Genomic DNA, 20,556 nt, shown 5'->3' on the forward strand with positions numbered 1-20,556 from the left:
AATATGTTGAGATGGGACACTTTTTTGACCTCGTGTCTCAGACAGAACGCGTTCCTGCCCGGGAACGGGGCTCGACCCGGAGCCAGCAAAGTGATGGTGGTGGTGACGGACGGAGAGTCTCACGACAAGAACCTCCGAGACGACGTCATCAGGAAGTGTGAGAGTGAGAAGATCACCCGCTTTGGTATTGCTGTGAGTAAATATCCCACCTATTTGGTTGATCCTTTATTTATCCAGGTGAGTCTCTCGTTGACATAAAATCTCTTTGGCAAAAGACACCTGGATATACAGTACGTACAGTGTTGAGTGTGAGGTATTAACATTTACTGTTTGAGACCTTTGATACACCTATAAAATGGCATTATTATTATTACGGTATATCAATCTTCCCTTTCATTCTAATATCAATGATTTTAAAACTAATTCTTTATTATGTCGGTTTTTTCTAGGTCCTTGGGTATTACATAAGGAATGACATTGACACTAAGAACCTGATTGCGGAGATCAAGTCCATCGCCAGCACCCCGACAGATAGGTATTTCTTCAACGTATCAGCTGAGGAGGCTCTGCTCGAGATCGCTGGATCTCTGGGAGACCGCATCTTCAACATCGAGGGTAAAGTTGTGTTCTAAAGCAACGCTGAATTTGTATCGCGGTCCATTCGAAGAAGAATGAGTTACCATTTACAAAACCAGAAATAGTAGCACGGCCACTTTATTGCACTTAACCTAACCTGTCCGTTGTGTTTTCTGTGGGGGTTAGGTACTGGGAAAGGTGGTGACTTTCAGATGGAGATGTCCCAAGTGGGATTCAGTGCCCACCAAACCAAGAAGCAGGTATGGGATACAAACCCCCAACTCTTACTTTAAATCAGTTAGTCTATTTGGTAGCATTTTATTTCACGGGTGTCTTACGTAACACATTCGTAACACATTCGTAACACATTCGTAAGCAGTACCTGAACATTTCTTAGTGTGTTTTTAACAGGTACTCTTCTTGCTCTCATTACAGAACATGATTATGCTGGGTGCAGTGGGGGCCTATGGCTGGAGTGGTACTGTGGTTCACTACACCACCCAGAAATCGGACATCTTCCCCAAGACGGCCTTTGAGAGAATCCTAGAGGACAGAAACCACAGCTCACTGTTAGGTAAGTGAGCTTGCAATCATCTACGAGTCAATATTGTCTCCTTTCTCTTCATTTGATGTTGTGCTATTGTATTATGAGTTAATCAACACCAAGCCATTCTAAGGCCTCTTGCTTTTCCAACAATTTCTAACTTCCTTTGAATGTGTATTAGAAGCTCAAACAATAGATATCTTTATTTACAGTGTGACTGGCAGTAAGACTACTAGCGCTGGACATTCTTACATGTTTGTCCATAATATCCCGTTTGGCTGTTCTGCACAGGCTACTCTGTGACAACGCTGAATGATGGCAGCACAGAGTACTATGTGGCTGGCGCTCCTCGGTCCAACCACACTGGACAGGTCATAGTGTACATCATCAACGGCAAGGGACAACCCACCGTCATCGACTCCCAGAGAGGAGACCAGGTAAGGCTCTCTGATTAAAATGGAAGAGAAGAGCGGTTGACAATGGTGACAGTTCTGTAAGTGGCTTTGGATGGAAGTGTTTGCTAAATGAACCATATTGAAAAGAAGAGCACGTCAATTGGTGTGTTGTCAGATGTTATGGCTCTCTACTATCTCTATCTATCATACAGTATATATCTCTCTCTACTATCTCTATCATACAGTATATATCTCTCTCTACTATCTCTATCTATCATACAGTATATATCTCTCTCTCTCTCGCTCTCTCTCTTTCCAATGATCTATCATACAGTATATATCTCTCTCTACTATCTCTATCTATCATACAGTATATATCTCTCTCTCTCGCTCTCTCTCTCTCTCCAATGATCTATCATACAGTATATATCTCTCTCTCTCTCGCTCTCTCTCTCTCTCCAATGATCTATCATACAGTATATATATCTCTCTCTCTCTCGCTCTCTCTCTCTCTCCAATGATCTATCATACAGTATATATCTCTCTCTCTCTCGTTCTCTCTCTCTCTCCAATGATCTATCATACAGTATATATATCTCTCTCTCTCTCGCTCTCTCTCTCTCTCCAATGATCTATCATACAGTATATATCTCTCTCTCTCTCGCTCTCTCTCTCTCTCCAATGATCTATCATACAGTATATATATATATCTCTCTCTCTCGCTCTCTCTCTCTCTCCAATGATCTATCATACAGTATATATATCTCTCTCTCTCTCGCTCTCTCTCTCTCTCCAATGATCTATCATACAGTATATATCTCTCTCTCTCTCGCTCTCTCTCTCTCTCCAATGATCTATCATACAGTATATATCTCTCTCTCTCTCTCTCCAATGATCTATCATATCTGACTTGTCTGATTTGTTCCCATCTGCTCCGTAAACGTTGTTATCCTTTGTTTCTGCTCATTGATTCAAAATATATGTTCCTCTTAATAGTTTGCTGTATGCGCTTTCGATTCTGTAGATAGGCTCCTACTACGGCAGCGTACTCTGTCCTCTGGATGTGGATAAAGATGGTGTGTCTGATCTACTACTGGTTGGAGCTCCCATGTTCATGAACGAACAGCAGAAGGAGATTGGGAAAGTCCATCTCCTCTCCTTCACAAAGGTAAGCCACACATCTTATTTTTGTTCACCTTTATTTAAGCAGGTGGGCCAGTTGAGAACAAGTTCTCGTTTACAACTGCGACCTGGCCAAGATAAAGCAAAGCAGTGCGACACAAACAACAACACAGAGTTACACATGTTTATATGTTTATATTTTTTGAGTGCAGACCCACCACTGTACATTTCATCTAATGGTTTAATTTTCGGTGTGTGTACACACGGCAATCTCTGAGCACAGTGGTTTCAAGATCTTTTGAAAGTCACGCCTTCCTCAAGTACACAAATATTCACGGTTTGTTTTCCATTGGTGCTTCCATAGGGCATCCTAAGTGTTCAGGGGTTCCTGAAGGGTCCGTCCCCAGTGGAGAACGCTCGTTTTGGGATGTCTATCTCAGCGGTGCCTGACCTCAACATGGATGGCTACAGTGATGTGGTGGTGGGAGCCCCACTGGAAGACAACAATAAAGGTGTAATCTATGTCTTCAACGGGGACAAGAAGAGACTCAGGACACAGTATTCCCAGGTAGCTGCGGGTTGAGGATTGTCCTCAGTGCTATCACTCAACGCAACCTTATCCCAGCTCTTGTCACTCGCTAGCACAGGGGTGGGCCAACTACGGGCCGGGAGCCCAGTCAATCCGGCCCACGGGAGGTTTTAATAAAAAAACAACTTTTATGGTGGGGGTTAGGGTGGTATTTTGGGTTGAAAAAGGCCACACTTGAACGTCTAAAACGACATAGAAAGTATATAAAAATGATAATAGATCTATATATTTTTAATAACTGACATTTTTCTGGCCTGCAATTTTTTTTAAAAATCTGTGCGGCCTCCTGTTGAGTTTCTAAATCTCGACGTGGCCTTCGAGCCAAGACATTTTCCCACTCCTGCCCCACCGCCATGTCACAACTGAACCTGTTGTGTCTACATAGAATTATCTGACGCTTTGGGATTCACTAGAAGTGTTTCTCAATCTGATGGAATCCAGCCAACGTGAGCATCTGATGTGGGATCAAGGGTACAATCATGTTTTATCCTGTTCATTTCAGAAAATCCTGGGCTCCAAGCTGGACCCTGCGTTGCGGTACTTCGGGAGGTCCATGGACGCCAGCTCTGACTTAAACGATGACACCATACCAGATGTCTCAGTGGGGGCTTATGGAATGGTGGTCCAGCTCTGGTGAGACTCGCTCACTCGTTTCTTTCTCTTTTTTTTTTTTTTATATATATATTTTTTCTTAACCCTGCTCTTTCGGGAAACAACTAAATCATTTGGTTTCCCTCAAATCACACGCGTCTCACAGGTTATCTACTCGAGTGTTTACTTTAGACTTGATATCAGCACATTGGCAGCTGTTCTTTGCAGCTGAACAACTTATTTTGGTTTACAATAACTCCAAACCCGAAGAAATGAAATTACAGTAGAGGCTCTGAGAGAAACATCTCATACTTACTGTATCTCCTCAAGTTTCAGTTGACTGAGTGAGATGTGCCGCCTCATGGAAAGCCTTCTCTTACATAACTGTGGGAAAGCATTTAGTCTTGTCACCTCCTCCCACTCCATCTAGAGAGCAAAACAGCTGCGTGGATTTGGTTTAAAGAGATTGGATTATGCTGACCATTCCCATCTGGATCTGACACTGCTGCTAACCACTTCCACGTAGTTGCTGATGTCACTTATACAATCAATACATCAATCAATCAATCAGTCAACCAATGAGCCAATCAGTTAATCAACACATTAACCAATCTGAAGTTGACTCATGACTCATGAAGTTGCCTTGTGATTGAAGCATCTCTCAGTAGATGTAGTCATTCATAAACATAAAAGAGCCAGTTAGCTTGATATATGATTATGACTCACTGATTATGACCTCTCCCAGGTCTCGGGGTATGGCCGTGGTGACAGCGAGGGCAACCTTCAACCCTGACACGGTCAGCATCCTGAGTAAGACGTGCAGGGTCAGTGGGAGGCTGGTGTCCTGCTTCAACACCTCAGTCTGTTTCAGCGCCACCTTCAGGCCCAAGATACCTGTAGGACCTGTGGGTAAGCCCTGCTTCTTTTCATCTCTGTCTCTCTCGGTCTCTCTCTCTCTCTCTCTCTCTCGGTCTCTCTCTGTCTCTCTGTCTCTGTCTCTCTGTTAGTATCTCCCTCTAATTGTGTCTTGTTGCCTGTGCTAATTCTCACCTCAGCTATCAGGTTCAACCTGACCCTGGATGCTGAGCTCCAGTCGTCTCGTGTCACCTCCAGAGGTCAGTTCAGGAACTCAGAGAGAGTCCTGCAGAAAGACATCCGGGTTTCCATCGGGGAGGTCTGTGAGACACTAGAGGTCTTTGTCCAGGTAAAGAAAGATAATATGAAAAGGTTTGATGATGATTTGCTGAATGAGGTGTGTCTGTTTTTTCTCCTTTGTCAGGCCTTGTTGAATTACTGTGTTCATTTATAATGGAGGAAACATCCTTTTAACAAACTCTTAAAACTCTCTTTCAGGAACATCACCAAGACTAATGTTTACTTGTATGTACAGTACCAGTCAAACATTTGGACACAGTTTTTCTTTAGTTTTACTATTTTCTATATTGTATAATAATAGGGAATACATCTACATTATTAAATAGCATATGGACTCATGTAGTAATCAAAAAAGTGTTAAACAAATCAAAATATATTCTAGATTTTAGATTCTTCAAAGTAGCCACCCTTTGCCTTGATGACAGCTTTGCACACTCTTGGCATTCTCTTAACCAGCTTCACCTGGAATGCTTTTCCAACAGTCTTGAAGGAGTTCCCACATATGCTGAGCACTTGTTGGCTGCTTTTCCTTCACTCTGCGGTCCAACTCATCCCAAACCATCTCAATCGGGTTGAGGTTGGGTGATTGTGGAGGCCAGGTCATCTGATGCAGCACTCCATCACTCTCCTGCTTGGACAAATAGCCCTTACACAGCCTGGAGGTGTGTTGGGGCATTGTCCTGTTGAAAAACAAATGATAGTCTCACAAAGCGCCAACCAAATGGGATGGTGTATCGTTGCCGAATGCTGTGGTAGCCATGCTGGTTAAGTGTGCCTTGAATTCTAAATAAATCACTGATGATTTATGATGATGGACTGTCGTTTCTCTTTGCATATTTGAGCTGTTCTTGCCATAATATGGACTTGGTCTTTTACCAAATAGGGCTATCTTCTGTATACCACCCCTACCTTGTCACAACACAACTGATTGGCTCAAAGGAAATTAATTCCACAAATGAACTTTTAACAAGGCACAATTGTTAATTGAAATGCATTCCAGGTGACTACCTCATGATGCTGGTTGAGAGAATGCCAAGAGTGTGCAAAGCTGTCATCAAGACAAAAAGGGTGGCTATTTTGAAGCATCTCAAATATGAAATATATTTTGATTTGTTTAACACTTCTTTGGTTACTATATGATTCCATATGTGTTATTTCATAGTTTTGATGTCTACACTATTATTCTACAATGAATAAAATAGTAAAAGTAAAGAAAAACCCTGGAATAAGTAGGTGTGTCCAAACTTTTGGCTGGCACTGTATGTATGTATGTATGATGATGAAAAAAAACCAATGCCCACTACTTTTCTGTATTATCTTGTGGTTTTCTTTTGGATACTTATACAATTCCAATAAGTTCATTGAGTTCTGATCCCGTTGATGAGAATTAGCTTTGTAGTCAAATTAATGAAACTAATACATAAACTCCTATATTTTGCTTACTGTCTGACAGGAGGCCCCTGACTTTGTGAGCTCAATCGGTCTGCGTGTGGACATCACTCTGCAGGACCCAGACTCCAGTCCTGTTCTGGATGTTCTCAGTCCCACTGCCTGGGAGTTCTTTGTGAGTTACCACTCAATTAAAATAGCAATAATATGGGATGTACATTAAATATATGTTGATGTTGCAATTGCTTGCAGTTGTTAGTAGGAATTAAAATATTGTAGTTTTAGACTATTACAGTAGGTAGCGTTATGGTTGTGGAGGAGGCTATGGTTAGGGTTGCACCCGTATGTGGACATGAAACTAGGGGTTAGAGCTACGGTTGTGGCTAGGGTTAGGGTTGAACTGGACGTGGACATGAAGCTGGGATTAGGTTTTGGGTTGTGGTTGAGTGTTAGGGTGGACGTGGGATGTAGACATGAAGCCAGAGTTAGTGTTACAGTTGTGGTTGAGGCTAGGTTTGGGGTTGAACTGGGATACGGCTCCTCCACAGTTCCCAATACAACAGAATGCTGGGGCTAAACACCTACCACTGCAACTGGATCCTGGACTTCCTGACAGGCCGCCCCCAGGCGGTAAGGGTAGGTAGCAAAACCTTTGCCGCGCTGATCCTCAACACACGGGCCCCTCAGGGGTGCGTGCTCAGTCCCCTACTGTACTCCCTGTTCACTCATCATTAAGTTTGCAGATGACACAACAGTGATCCTGATCACCGACAACGACGAGACAGCCCATAGGGAGGAAGTCAGAGACCTGGCCGTGTGGTGCCAGGAGAACAACCTCTCCCTCAGTGTGATCAAGACAAAGAAGATGATTGTGGACTACAGGAAAAGGAGGACCGAGCACGCCCCCAATTTCATCAGCGGGGCTGTAGTGTAGCAGGTTGAGAGCTTCAAGTTCCTTGGCGTCCACATCACAGGAGACTGAAAGGATTTGGCAATGGTCCTCAGATCTTCAAAATGTTCTACAGCTGCATCAGAGAGCATCCTGATGGGTTGCATCACTGCCTGGTATGGCAACTTCTCTGCCTCCGACCGCAAGGCGCTACAGAGGGTAGTGCATGCGGACCATTACATCACCGGGGCCAAGCTTCCTGCCATCCAGGACTTCTGTACCAGGTGGTGTCAAAAGAAGGCCCTGAAAATGGTCAAAGACTCCAGCCACTCTAGTCATAGACTGTTCTCTCTGCTACCACACGGCAAGCGGAACCAAGTCTAGGTCCAAGAGGCTTCTAAACAGCTTCTACCCCCAAACCATAAGACTCCAGAACACCTATTCAAATGGCTACCCAGACTATTTGCGTTGCCCCCCCCCCCCCCCCCCTCTCTTCTACGCTGCTGCTACTCTCTGTTCTTATCTATGCGTAGTCACTTTAATAACTCTACCTACATGTACATTTTACCTCCGGTGCCCTGGACTAACCGGTGCCCTGGACTCTGTACTGGTACCCCCTGTATAAAGCCTCGCTATTGTTTTCTTACTGCTGCTCTGTAATTATTTGCTACTTTTATTTGTTACTTGTTTTTTAGGTATTTTCTTAAAACTGCATTGTTGGTTAAGGGCTTGTAAGAAAGCATTTCACTGTAAGGTCTACACCTGTTGTATTCGGCGCATGTAAAATCTGATTTGATTTTATGTCGTGTGAACTCTTACAACAGATCCCATTCTCCAAAGACTGTGGCTCTGACGATGTGTGTTTGAGTGACCTGCTCTTGAAGTTGAAGAAAGGAGAGATGATTCCCAGGTGAAATCTGACACTCTCTCAACCTAGCCTAGTAAAACCAGGCTGAACACCGGGCTCAATGTTGAGCACAGCATTCAGTCTGGTTAAACCAGGCTACTCTCAACCTACACTCTTCCTCCAAGAGCTCAGGAATAACAGACATGTCTCGTATTATTAGACAAGTATTCCCATATGTTTTTCTATGGGAACAGACAAATAGGTCCTGTTCTGTTGGTCTGGTTTAGTGGGAATACACTTCCTCTATAAGTTGAATGACACAGACCGGGATTCAAGCAAACCCCAATGTGCCGACATTGCACTGCACTTGACTTTCAGAAGCAATTTCCTTGACTTTCACAGAGACGGCATTTGCAGTAAACACTACAGATGCGGCTCAAACATAACTAACCTTTAACAGTCAAATGCAGTGTGATTTGTTTGAATACCAGCCGTTATATGAGACAGACAGACAGACAGACAGACAGACAGACAGACAGACAGACAGACAGACAGACAGACAGACCCTCTCATGCCAGGTGGGGTACCCAGCTTTAAGGCAGAACCAAGAGGTAAGACAGACAGACAGACAGACAGACAGACAGACAGACAGACAGACAGACAGACAGACAGACAGACAGACAGACAGACAGACAGACAAGGTCGTTATGACACACAGTAGACGTACAGACACAAACGCACAGACAGCACCTCTTAAAGTGAGTGGTAAGGTCGTAAACCTTGGCCAGTCAGAAGGACATATGTTATTTTCACTGCTCCAGTTAATGGTGACACCATATATGGCCCCATGAGATCTGTTCATGGATCCCCCATCAAACTGTGGTGTCTTCATTCTACAGCATTGCATTTCCCCACATACAGGTAGAATTATACATTCATTCTGACCCCCTCAGTATTGTTCTGAGTAAAACGAGTGTTGTGTTTTGCAGCTCGTCTAGGATGCTGGTCAGCTTCAAGGACAAGAGGCTATCCTTCACTGTGTCTGTGACCAACAAGAAGGAGAATGCGTACAACACCCAAGTCACGGCCACGTACTCCAAAAACCTCTTCTACGCCTCCATCAGTCCTCCAGTACGCATCAGCATCTTTGCTTTGTACACACACGCATGCCCTAGAGGAGGGCTATTTTGATATTTATCAGTAAGCATTTACCTAACGTTGTGTTTCATTTCAGAGTGATGGAACAGAGGTGAAGTGCACCTCCACCAAGGAGTCTCTTACCCTCTCATGCCAGGTGGGGTACCCAGCTTTAAGGCAGAACCAAGAGGTAAGACCTGACGACAAACGACAAGACAGCCGTCGTGTGTAGGTCTCTGTCGGCCGGGGTTGCTGTTCCTAAACAATACACTGTTCCCTGCAGGTGACATTTGGAATCAACTTTGACTTCAACCTGAATCAACTGCAGACCGAAGCCGACGTGAGCTTTGAAGCTCTAAGGTAGCACTTGTTTGCTCGTTCGTGTACCAACCACAGTTGATCATGTAGTGTTCTCTGTTAGGACTCTGGGTCTTCTTCTGTTGCACGGGCTTACTTCTCCACTCTACAGTGACAGCACAGAGGCGAACCCGTCAGACAACCAAGCCTCTATCTCCGTCCCTGTCCACTATGACTCAGAGATCTCCCTCTCCAGGGAAGCCAATCTCAACTTCTATGTTGTTGACATGGACAATGAAGCGAAGACCGCAGTTAATACCTTCAATGACATCGGTCCGGAGTTCAAATTCTCTCTGAAGGTGAGATATCATGCGCACACAGCTACACGGTCCTTTTAGTGCTTTACAATGTACACTGGTTTGCCAGTCTGTGGTAAAATACTTCCTTTCCCCTTGTGGTAGATATGGTAAGAAGTGAAGTGTCTTCTCTTCTGTTTAGGTCTCTACAGGGAACTTCCCAGTCAGTCTGGCCTACCTCACAGTCTCACTGCCCAGTGCTACAGCAAGAGGGAACCCATTGCTGTATGTGACAGGAGTCAAAACGGAACCTGTGGGTATAAATATCCAGTCAACCTGCCTTGTCTCCAAATAACTAGCTTTGGCAGAGTTTTGTGCCCCTCGTAATTCTGTGTCAATAGTCTTTGCTGCCAGGTCCCATGCCAGTGTTGTTTTGGAATACAGCTGGGTTGTGCTCAGGAGAGAGAAAACAGAGGGAAACAGATTAAGCGCAACGCGGGGCTCTATTCAATCCACAATGTTCCCGCGGTCGGACACTGCATTCCCGTTCCCGCGGTTGGACACTGCATTCCCATTCCCGCGGTCGGACACTGCATTCCCCGTTCCCGCGGTCGGACACTGCATTCCCTTTCCCGCGGTCGGACACTGCATTCCCCGTTGCCGCGGTTGGACACTGCATTCCCTTTCCCACGGTCGGACACTGCATTCCCAGTGAACGGTGCATATTTCAGCTCAATCGGAAATGACCTTTACATTTTAACGTGTATCTTCCCCGATACTTCAGTGTGTCACGAACTGGCTCGTAGCCCGTAACAAAAAGGGAGACAACGTGGAGATCAAGGAATAACAAAAATATATTTATTCACTAAAGTAAACTATAAACAAGTAACAATGGTGTGTGTAGTCAGTAGTGTAAGTGGTTGCGTGCAGACATGCAATAATGAGGGGTGTTGAATGGTGCCAAAGCAAACAAACAAACAAAACAGCCACAAAAATGCCACGACCAAAATCTAATAGTGTGTCTGCGTGGAGAATGTCCCATTTCACTGACGACCCTCTGCACCCCGGCATCCTATCAAGAGCAAAGAGAGAGAATTTGGCAGACAGAGTGGGAGGGTCGTCGCAAGTGAAACGGATTGAATCCAGCCCGAGGACGTGCCACCTGACCAATACGAATACAAATGTTGTTGCTGTTTTGCAGGCTGGCGAAGTGAGCTGTGAAGTAACCAGCCTCGTCAACCCTCTGAAGATCAGTGAGAAGCCTTACACAGCATCCTTCTCCAAGGAGAACCTAATGGGCACAGAGGATCTGGTGTGTGTGTGTGTGTGTGTGTGCTCTTTTGACAGACAGAGACAAAGATAGAGTCACAGTGTATATCTGATGATCTCCTCTGAATTACATGTCCCTATTGTTTTCTGATATTTCCAGAACTGTAGGACAGCCAAGTGCCAGCCTATGAAGTGTGTCCTGAAAGACATGGGGATAAAGAGCGATTTCTTTGTGAACGTGACTACGCGGATATGGAACGGTACCTTTGCTGCTGTACGTATAGATCGCACATTCATCTACTCCTCGTCATTTAGATGCTTGCTGCTCCTCCTCCCATGGAGCGGCGTCCTCTCATTGCCTCTTTCGTTCTCCTTTTGTCTTGTCTCTGAGCAGTCATCCTTCCAGTCCACTGTGCTGACTGTGAGCACAGAGATAGAGACCTCCGAGCCTGAACTGCTGGTCGTCTCTCACAAGCACCTGACGGTACAGGACTAATACATAAAAGACATTTGAATACAGCCTCACCTAATATCTTTGAAACCCAGAGAGAAGCTGTAAAAATACAAATAAAATTTAAAGTGCCTTGTTTTTGTTGTTTTGTACAAGTTCTACACTGCCCTCTCCTGGATCTAGGATGAACAGCATATTAACAGCTACCAGACTTGAATTGCCTGACCGTTCGTAAGCGTGATACATCCCGCCTCCTGTCCTGTCCTGTCTGCAGGTTGGCGTCACCATCAGTAAACCAGGGGTGAAAGGAGAGGTGCCTGTAGGCGTTATTGCGGGCAGTGTGATTGGAGGCCTGCTTCTATTGGCTCTGGTCATTGGTCTGCTTTGGAAGGTATTGTATGCGTTCAGTCTTTTGTTGACTTTACTGCTGTAAAACTCTCTTCACAGCAGATGCTCTGAGTTTATCCTACCAAGACCAAGAAGTACTACCATGTCATATTTTACGTCTGTGTGCCTCTCTCCCTCTCTGTCTCTCTCTCTCTTTTTCTCTCTCTCCCTCTCCCCCAGTTTGGCTTCTTCCGGAGAAAGTACAAGCAGCTGATGCAGAACACTGAGGAGGATGAGGCAGAGACCGAGGGACTGGAGAACACAGCAGCGTGAGAACCAGGCACGGGAAAGAACCCATCTCGGAAACGACAATGTGCCTACAGACTGAGAACACATAATGGCCAACGGACCACAACCACACACAAACAGTAACTGAACAAACATGAGTTGTACATACATATTGAACCAAGGGCTTGTTAGTGGAAAGGGGCTGTCTGCTTGGGTTGGTGGCTTTAAAATGGTTTGGGTTGTGAAGTGAACGGAGTGTTTTGAGTGAGCAGAAAGACATTGGCCCTCTGACCATCAAACACATCCATACAAAGACCCCATTATGTCTGCCATCTTGGATCCTCTATAGGAAAGTAAATAATCTACAGTGCATTTTTTACTTGCTGAATTCATACTTGGGTACTGGTTTGTTTTTGTTCAAATAATTGTTGCTTTTTTAGTCATAGGCCTACTGTTGGATAAGAAGCTTGTGTATATAGTCATTTGTCATCTCTCTGGATGTTACTGTGCAATTTACTGTGCAATTTACTGTGCAATTGGTTGGAAAGCACAGAAGTATATTATAAATAGCCTTTCAAATGGATATGGAAAATAACCTACGCATAAGAGATTGTAGACAATCGGCATGGTTATCATATGTTGGCATTTGGCATGCTCAGCGTTTCCCTTTGCAATGGGAGGGGTTTGACATTCCGTTGATGCTGAGGCATCCTTTGTGTGTGTACCTAATAGCAACATTTGAACAGAATCCACAACCCTTCTTTCCTACTTTCACTGGTGCACTTCCTGCCTCTGAGTATCTCAGTCGCGGTTTTCCAGAGACAACACTGTATAGTTACTACCAGCCGTACAACTGTGAAAACACTGTTTTAGAAAATACACTGTATTCAGATCAGATGACTATAAAAATGGATGGATTTACTATTTGTAAAAATGTTGCGATATCAGAGCAAAAGGCAGTTTTTGAATGTGTAGAAAATGAGAATATTTATTGTGTGTCTTAAATATGAAATATGTATCATTCAGATACATTATCATCCATTTAAAAAGTGTTTTACTTATTCCCTACACAGCGAAAGTAGAAATAAAATATTGGAAGCGTGTACTGGTTCATTTGTTTATTTGTAAAGTTACTGTATCATGATTGGGAGAAAAGCGAAGCTCTGTGTTAAGGTATGCGCAGTAGCAAAGACTAAACCCTCTGAGAGAATGTTTACGAGAAAAAATGTTGCACTGTTATTTTTCCAGATATATTTTCAATGGGTACATACCACTTCTTTCCTGAACATTTTATAGCATTCAAACATTTGGAAAGTGTTGTATATATACTGATGGTACATTTTATTTCATTAAAACTTTACGTGCATAAAGGTGTGACTGACTATATTTTTGGATTAGGGACAGCTTTAAAAAACGGATACAGTGTGTATTACCTAATATTTGGCATAACAACAGCTCCTAGATAAGGTTAGAGGTCAACTCTGGCATGTCCACTGGCACTCTTTGTTCTCTTTCCAACAGGACTCGTCAGCTTCATACACCTCCTACCAAAGACAGAAAAATCCCCCCAGCATTAGCTTCCTGTGGAACTAATTGCACTAATTCAAACTGTGTCTTCAGACAGGCTCTGCAGCCATGTAACTGAGTCACTTGACAATGATTAGTTTAGTTGTGGAAGTTCACACAACTCTTACTTAAAGTTAAACTTCGGGATTTTGGCAGTGATTGTAGTAATTACATTGTTACTGCACAGGTATATGAGCAACTTAATTGAAAGTGTTTACTAAATGTATGTATGGGTACAATGTAGTACAGAATGGTCACAAGACATATGGTAATCATTAAAGGGATACTTCAGAATTTTGGCAACTACTTCTACTTCCCCAGAGTCAGATGAACTCATGGATACCATTTTAATGTCTCTGCGTCCAGTATGAAGGAAGTTAAGAGGTAGTTTTGCTAACCCGTGTTAGCGCAATGACTGGAAGCCTATGGTATCTACGAGTATGCTAACAGTTACCATAAGACTTCCAGCCATTGCGCTAACGCTAGTGAACAATTTCCGTCAAACGGCAAACAGAGACAGAAAAAATGGTATCCACGAGTTCATCTGACTCTGGGGAAGTAGATTAGGGGTTCGTTGCCAAAATTCTGAAGTATCCCTTTAATGATTACCATATGTCTCGTGACCATTCTGTACTACATTGTACCCATACATACATTTAGTAAACACTTTTAAAAGAAGTTGAATCGATACCTGTGCAGTAACAATAACGACTACAAAAACAACATTGTGTTAACAATAGGAAACCGTCTGCGCTTCTCCGTCTCTAGCCACATGATCAGGTCCTGCTCACCTTCTTCCATATGGGCACGGTGGCTTTCAGGGTATCTATACAGTACTGCACTGCCTCCAGAGAGTCCCCCCGGTGAGGAGACGAGATGCCGATGATCACACTGGCCTCAGTCACAGGCACCACCCTGGAAAATAAAATAATACATGTTTTATAGCATAGTTATCCTATAGTTAGTGTCACAGTTCCCCCACCCATAGTCCGACATACAGTAGTAACTAGTAGTAACTAAGTGTTAGGCAGGAAGGCAGGCAGGGTGGGTAGTTTACCAGGAATGAGACAGTAAGAGATTTGTGAATCTCACCCCAGTCGATGATGGACACAGATGTGCCTGACAGTCGGCCATCTTGCCCTGATGTCAGTGTATATCTTCCTGAGTTCTGATTCGGCCATGGGGATGTAGGCTTCATACTCCAGCTGCATCACTTTCATCCCTTCGAAACTGTCCCTCGTCGTCCCTGAAATAATGAATCACAATCATCACTGGCATTATGGCCTCAGCTTGGACTGAACATACTATGTGCCACAACTCTGTGTTAGCCTGCTGAACTAAAAGCTAGGCATTCATCGAACCACCTCCATTAAACATGTCAAATTCAAATCAAATTTCATTGGTCACATACACATGGTTAGCAGATGTTAATGCGAGTGTAGCGAAATGCTTGTGCTTCTAGTTCCAACCGCACAGTAATATCTAACAACTAATCTAACAATTTCACAACAACTACCTTATGCACACAAGTGTAAAGGAATGAATAAGAATATGTACATATAAATATATGGATGAGCGATGGCCGATGCCATCGCAAGATGCAGTAGATGGTATAGAGTAGAGTATATACATATGAGATGAGTAATGTAGGGTATGTAAACATTATATAAAGTGGCATTGTTTAAAGTGACTGGTGATTACATCAGTTATTACAGTTATTACATCCAATTTTTAATTATTAAAGTGGCCAGAGATTTGAGTGAGTATGTTGGCAGCAGCCACTCAACGTTAGTGATGGCTGTTTAACAGTGTGATGGCCTTGAGATAGAAGCTGTTTTTCAGTCTCTTGGTCCCAGCTTTGATGCACCTGTACTGACCTCGCCTTCTGGATGATAGCGTGGTGAACAGGCAGTGGCTCGGTTGGTTGTTGTCCTTGATGATCTTTTTGGCCTTCCTGTGACATGGGTTCTGTAGGTGTTCTGGAGGGCAGGTAGTTTGCCCCCGGTGATGCGTTGTGCAGACCTCACTACCCTCTGGAGAGCCTTAAGGTTGTGGGCGGTGATACAGCCCGACAGGATGCTCTCGATTGTGTATCTAAGTGTTTTTGGTGACAAGACACATTTCTTCAGCCTCCTGAGGTTGAAGAGGCGCTGTTGCGCCTTCTTCACCACGCTGTCTGTGTGGGTGGACCATTTCAGTTTGTCTGTGATGTGTATGCCGAGGAACATAAAACTTTCCACCTTCTCCACTACTGTCCCGTCAATGTGGATAGGGGGGTGCTCCCTCAGCTGTTTCCTGAAGTCCACGATCATCTCCTTTGTTTTGTTGATGTTGAGTGTGAGGTTGTTTTCCTGACACCACACTCCGAGTGCCTTCACCTCCTCCCTGTAGGCCGTCTCGTCGTTGTTGGTAATCAAGCCTACCACTGTAGTGTCGTCTGCAAACTTGATGATTGAGTTGGAGGCATGCATGGCCACGCAGTCGTGGGTGAACAGGGATTACAGGAGAGGGCTGAGAACGCACCCTTGTGGGGCCCCAGTGTTTAGGATCAGCGGGGTGGAGATGTTGTTTCCTACCCTCACCACCTGGGGGCGGCCCATTAGAAAGTTCAGGACCCAGTTTCACAGGGCGGGGTCGAGACCCAGGGTCTCAAGCTTAATGACGAGTTTGGAGGGTACTATGGTGTTAAATGTGTAGCGTCATAGCATTCTTATAACAGCATTCTTACATAGGTATTCCTCTTGTCCAGATGGGTTAGGTCAGTGTGCAGTGTGATTGCGATTGCGTCGTCTGTGGACCTATTGGGGCGGTAAGCAAATTGGAGTGGGTCTAGGGTGTCAGGTAGGGTTGAGGTGATATGATCCTTGACTAGTCTCTCAAAGCACTTCATGATGACGGAAGGGAGTGCTACGGGGCGGTAGTCATTTAGCTCAGTTACCTTAGCTTTCTTGGGAACAGGAACAATGGTGGCCCTCTTGAAGCATGTGGGAACAGAAGACTGGGATCGGGATTGGTTGAATATGTCCGTAAACACACCAGCCAGCTGGTCTGCGCATGCTCTGAGGCCGTCTGGGCCGGCAGCCTTGCGAGGGGTAACACGTTTAAATGTTTTACTCAGGTCGGCTGCAGTGAAGGAGATCCCCCAGGTTTTGGTAGTGGGCCGTGTCAGTGGCACTGTATTGTCCTCAAAGCAAGCAAAGAATTAGTTTAGTTTGTCTGGGAGCAAGACGTCGGTGTCTGTGATGGGGCTGGTTTTCTTTTTGTAGTCCATGATTGTCTGTAGACCCTGCCACATACGTCTCGTGTCTGAGCAGCTGAATTGCGACTCCACTTTGTCTCTATACTGACGCTTAGCTTGTTTGATTGCCTTGCGGAGGGAATAGCTGCACTGTTTGTATTCGGTCATGTTTCTGGTCGCCTTGCCATGATTAAAAGCAGTGGTTCGCGCTTTCAGTTTTGCGCGAATGCCTCCATCAATCCACGGTTTCCGGTTGGGGAAGGTTTTAATAGTCACCGTGGGTACAACATCACCAATGCAATTGCTAATAAACTCCCGCACCGAATCAGCGTATGCATCAATGTTGTTGTCTGAGGCTATCCGGATCTCACAGGTTACTCACTCAATCCTGCTTAATCATCCTTATTTTAAACAGAAATATCCATGACACCTTACATTGGTCAGTAAAACAGTTGAGTGTTTTCTTATAAAACAGTAGACATAAAACAGTAGTTGAGCTGAGCTGTGTGTAGTCCCTACCCACCTATGAAGATGGAGATGGCTCCACAGGAAGGGCAGGTGACAGAGTCTGACACTGTGTCCACAGAGAGTTTGTCATGTGTCAGTTTAACGAGATCCCTGGGATCCCCTTCCGCCTCAGCCATCTGGGTTAGGAATGAGGGATGAGGACTAAAAGAAGCAGACATTTGACATTGAATTGAAATTGGTGGAGATTGTGAAAAAGTAGTCTAATTTACCGCAAGGGACAAAAATCTGAACCTAAAGGCAAAGTAATTCAAAAGGACAATACTGCATATGCAATATGAATTTGTCTTCCATGATTAAGAGAGTAAATGTTAATTCATTTTTTTACCTAAATTATGTTTGATTTATCCTCCACTTAACGGCGGAATAACAGCAACCTCATCCCCATCCCTAAGGCTCACACGCACGTCCCCAAGGGCCAGGTACTCCTGTCGCACAGCCAAAACAACTGAATCGCGCACAGCAGATAGTCTTGGGAATAAAGAAAATACATTACATTAATAAAGTAACGAGTTAAATGACTAAGATATCTTCTAATTGAACTTGTAGGGTCTCGTATTTACCTGGGGTGTCTGCTGACAAGGTCTTGCCACAGCTCGACGGTCGTCAGTTCTGAGGCGACCCTGATCGTCTCCGATTTGAGTCCCGTCAGCTCGGCACTTTTGGCGAAATAGAACACTGACACCTATTGAACACGTAAAAACACACACATTGCTGTAGGCCTAACTTTGACAGATATGAAGACACTGACAGTCCAGAATAATATTGAAATAATTCTGCTTCCCACTTGGTTTATTTTTGGCAAATACAAACCGCCAAATGCGCTTACCTCGATACACACATTGCTGTAGGCCTAACTTTGACAGATATGAAGACACTGACAGTCCAGAATAATATTGAAATAATTCTGCTTCCCACTTGGTTTATTTTTGGCAAATACAAACCGCCAACTGCGCTTACCTCGATAGTCATGGATTAAGTTGTATCCGCAACATTGATAAATTAATGTAAACTACTATGTTACTACTGCAGGACTCCAGACCCGTAGACTACCAAGGGAGAATCTCAATTGCAACCTCCGGGCGTCCTCTCTCCTCGCCTCCTTCTCAAACAAAACCCATTGGATGAGATAGCCATAGATCCCGCCCCTCTGAGCTTCTCCTCCTATGGGTTCTGAGAAGGAGGCAGAAGCGAGACCGCGAGGTAAAAATCAATTGAGATTTTTCCATTCATATCTACGTTTACACTCACTCCTCCTTGCAGTCAGCTGACTAGAAGGCAGGAAATAGGTGGAGCGTACATTCACTCCAAAACTAACAGACAGGCCACCAGATGTCCCCATAACACATTACAAATGTAGGCTAGACCCAAAGAAAAAAATCTAAAACCACATTTCCCCCCTATCATTCACAGCTGTTATGCCATACTCTCTACTTCTACGTCTCTCTGGTAATTGCTATTTGAGGTTTAACCTATGTAAACTAGTACTAATATGTATCGGTTGCAAAAGGTTGTAAATGTCAAATTAACCATTTAAACGGGCAATCTACAGTTGCCATATCCATTTTTGGACTTAGAAATGAATGATATGTACCAATTGATCCTTGAAGAATATAAACGTATAAATGCCCCGTGAGCTTAGTTCAACTGTCGTACCCCATCAGAACCCACAATGTAAGCTTGTTTACTCAAATGTTTGTAAACAAAGTAAATGTAAACAAGCACTGTATAGCCTCAAATTATGATTAATATAATGTTGATATCGATGTTGATATCATGGATGGGAAAAGGCCTTGCATCCATAGCAGCTGTCTCTTCATTTGAGAGTGGTTACATTTCTCCAGCCCCATAGAAATATAAAGAGATTCTCCAGCTTTAACCTTGAATGCAACGTGAGATGCTACCTGTTGACCCGTTGAGACATATGAGGAAGAACCATATTACAAGCATCACTAAGGCTGTTCAGCGGGCAACTAAACTTTGGTTAACGAATTACGTTTATCTTTAAAAGCCTCTTTGGAGACGGGATTGGACAGCCTATATTTATATATTTGACCCCAGCGAAAGAGGGCCAAACAACTGTCCAATCTATTATTGGAATGGTGGTATTCTAACAGCTATTATTATCATCTGTTAGTCGCTATCTATTCACACTGCAATGGAGCACTTAAAAAGATTAACGCATCAAAACTGGAGCTGAGGCCACAGCCTATGCTTGGTGGTACTAGCCCACTGGAAAATAATTCTGCCCAATCCAGTAACTCTATTGCATTTGTATTTCTCGCTTGACAAGAAATCACTCTTGTAATATATTTTTTTGTTGCATCAAATGAATTTCAATGGCAATTTAAAACTGTATGACATTTTACTCAACACGTTTTTTTGAGCAAACAACAGCAAGTGAGCTGTGAAACATACACATCGTATGGTGTTCAAGTATCTGTACAGTTCATGACACAGGTAGCCTACAAATTTATGAAATCTGAATAAAAAGGTGCGAGTCCCATCGTAAAAGCCTGCACGTTTTGGACTTCTAACCTCTTTTAAACCTTGTGTGTTTGAGCTACAGACTTCCGGGTTGTACCATTGGATTTGTCTATTTCTTCTACATCTGTCGATGCCAACCATTAGTCTGTGTGATTTAACAGGGGCTGAGCTAGAGCGGTGTTTGAGAGAGTCCTGAAGGCGCCGGTGGCTTGGTCTTTTTACAAAAATGTATGTAGAGTCCGAATGGTTTGAGCTGCAAACCATTCAAACCTATTCATGAAAAGATGATACTCTCACTACCACATGTTTCGCTCTATGACGCTACACAAGAGTGATTAGAAAATAAGGGGTTCTTCTACATAGAAGATCACAGAAAATATCGGGACATATAATGTCTATAATACTGTAATAAGCTCACATAGTTGATGTCACAAACTCAAACTCCACACAGTATACACATATCATTGATATTCATTCATACATTTTTATCAGGTATTTGCTTTGGCAGACCTTATTTCTGTATTGACATTTGAACAACTACTTATATCAAATTGTTTTGTGTTCTACTTGTAGCCATG

The 20,556-nt window shown here is 43.8% G+C and overlaps 2 protein-coding genes across 3 annotated transcripts in view; one reads left to right on the forward strand and one right to left on the reverse strand.

Annotated features, from left to right (window-relative positions):
- Nucleotides 1-13,265, forward strand: part of LOC115127184 (integrin alpha-2-like) — a 33,119-nt gene extending 19,854 nt beyond the window's left edge. Inside the window, exons 8-29 of the mRNA XM_029656834.2 lie at nt 42-192; nt 450-615; nt 763-836; nt 1,012-1,150; nt 1,412-1,557; nt 2,540-2,683; nt 3,002-3,205; nt 3,729-3,859; nt 4,563-4,726; nt 4,873-5,021; nt 6,426-6,536; nt 8,075-8,160; nt 9,087-9,228; nt 9,332-9,424; nt 9,518-9,594; nt 9,704-9,890; nt 10,030-10,140; nt 11,029-11,139; nt 11,257-11,370; nt 11,491-11,580; nt 11,822-11,938; nt 12,115-13,265. Coding sequence (XP_029512694.1) covers nt 42-192; nt 450-615; nt 763-836; nt 1,012-1,150; nt 1,412-1,557; nt 2,540-2,683; nt 3,002-3,205; nt 3,729-3,859; nt 4,563-4,726; nt 4,873-5,021; nt 6,426-6,536; nt 8,075-8,160; nt 9,087-9,228; nt 9,332-9,424; nt 9,518-9,594; nt 9,704-9,890; nt 10,030-10,140; nt 11,029-11,139; nt 11,257-11,370; nt 11,491-11,580; nt 11,822-11,938; nt 12,115-12,207 — 2,800 coding nt within the window. The 3' untranslated portion in view covers nt 12,208-13,265. The remainder of the gene's footprint in view (nt 1-41; nt 193-449; nt 616-762; nt 837-1,011; nt 1,151-1,411; nt 1,558-2,539; nt 2,684-3,001; nt 3,206-3,728; nt 3,860-4,562; nt 4,727-4,872; nt 5,022-6,425; nt 6,537-8,074; nt 8,161-9,086; nt 9,229-9,331; nt 9,425-9,517; nt 9,595-9,703; nt 9,891-10,029; nt 10,141-11,028; nt 11,140-11,256; nt 11,371-11,490; nt 11,581-11,821; nt 11,939-12,114) is intronic.
- Nucleotides 13,266-17,909, reverse strand: LOC115127209 (molybdopterin synthase catalytic subunit). 2 transcript variants are annotated; one of them, XM_065017638.1, is made up of 5 exons: nt 17,820-17,909; nt 17,490-17,610; nt 14,821-14,974; nt 14,520-14,643; nt 13,266-13,706 (listed from the first exon to the last, which is right to left on the reverse strand). In XM_065017638.1, exons 2-5 carry the CDS (start codon nt 17,608-17,610, stop codon nt 13,638-13,640), a joined length of 468 nt encoding a protein of 155 aa, XP_064873710.1. In that variant the 5' UTR covers nt 17,820-17,909; the 3' UTR covers nt 13,266-13,637. The 2 variants fall into 2 exon arrangements, with proteins under 2 accessions (XP_064873710.1, XP_029512716.1); XM_029656856.2 differs by having other exon boundaries at nt 17,490-17,635.
- Nucleotides 17,910-20,556: the final 2,647 nt, after the last annotated feature.

Source organism: Oncorhynchus nerka, linkage group LG4 (assembly GCF_034236695.1).
Source record: "Oncorhynchus nerka isolate Pitt River linkage group LG4, Oner_Uvic_2.0, whole genome shotgun sequence".
In the NCBI taxonomy this organism is placed as follows: Eukaryota; Metazoa; Chordata; class Actinopteri; order Salmoniformes; family Salmonidae; genus Oncorhynchus; species Oncorhynchus nerka.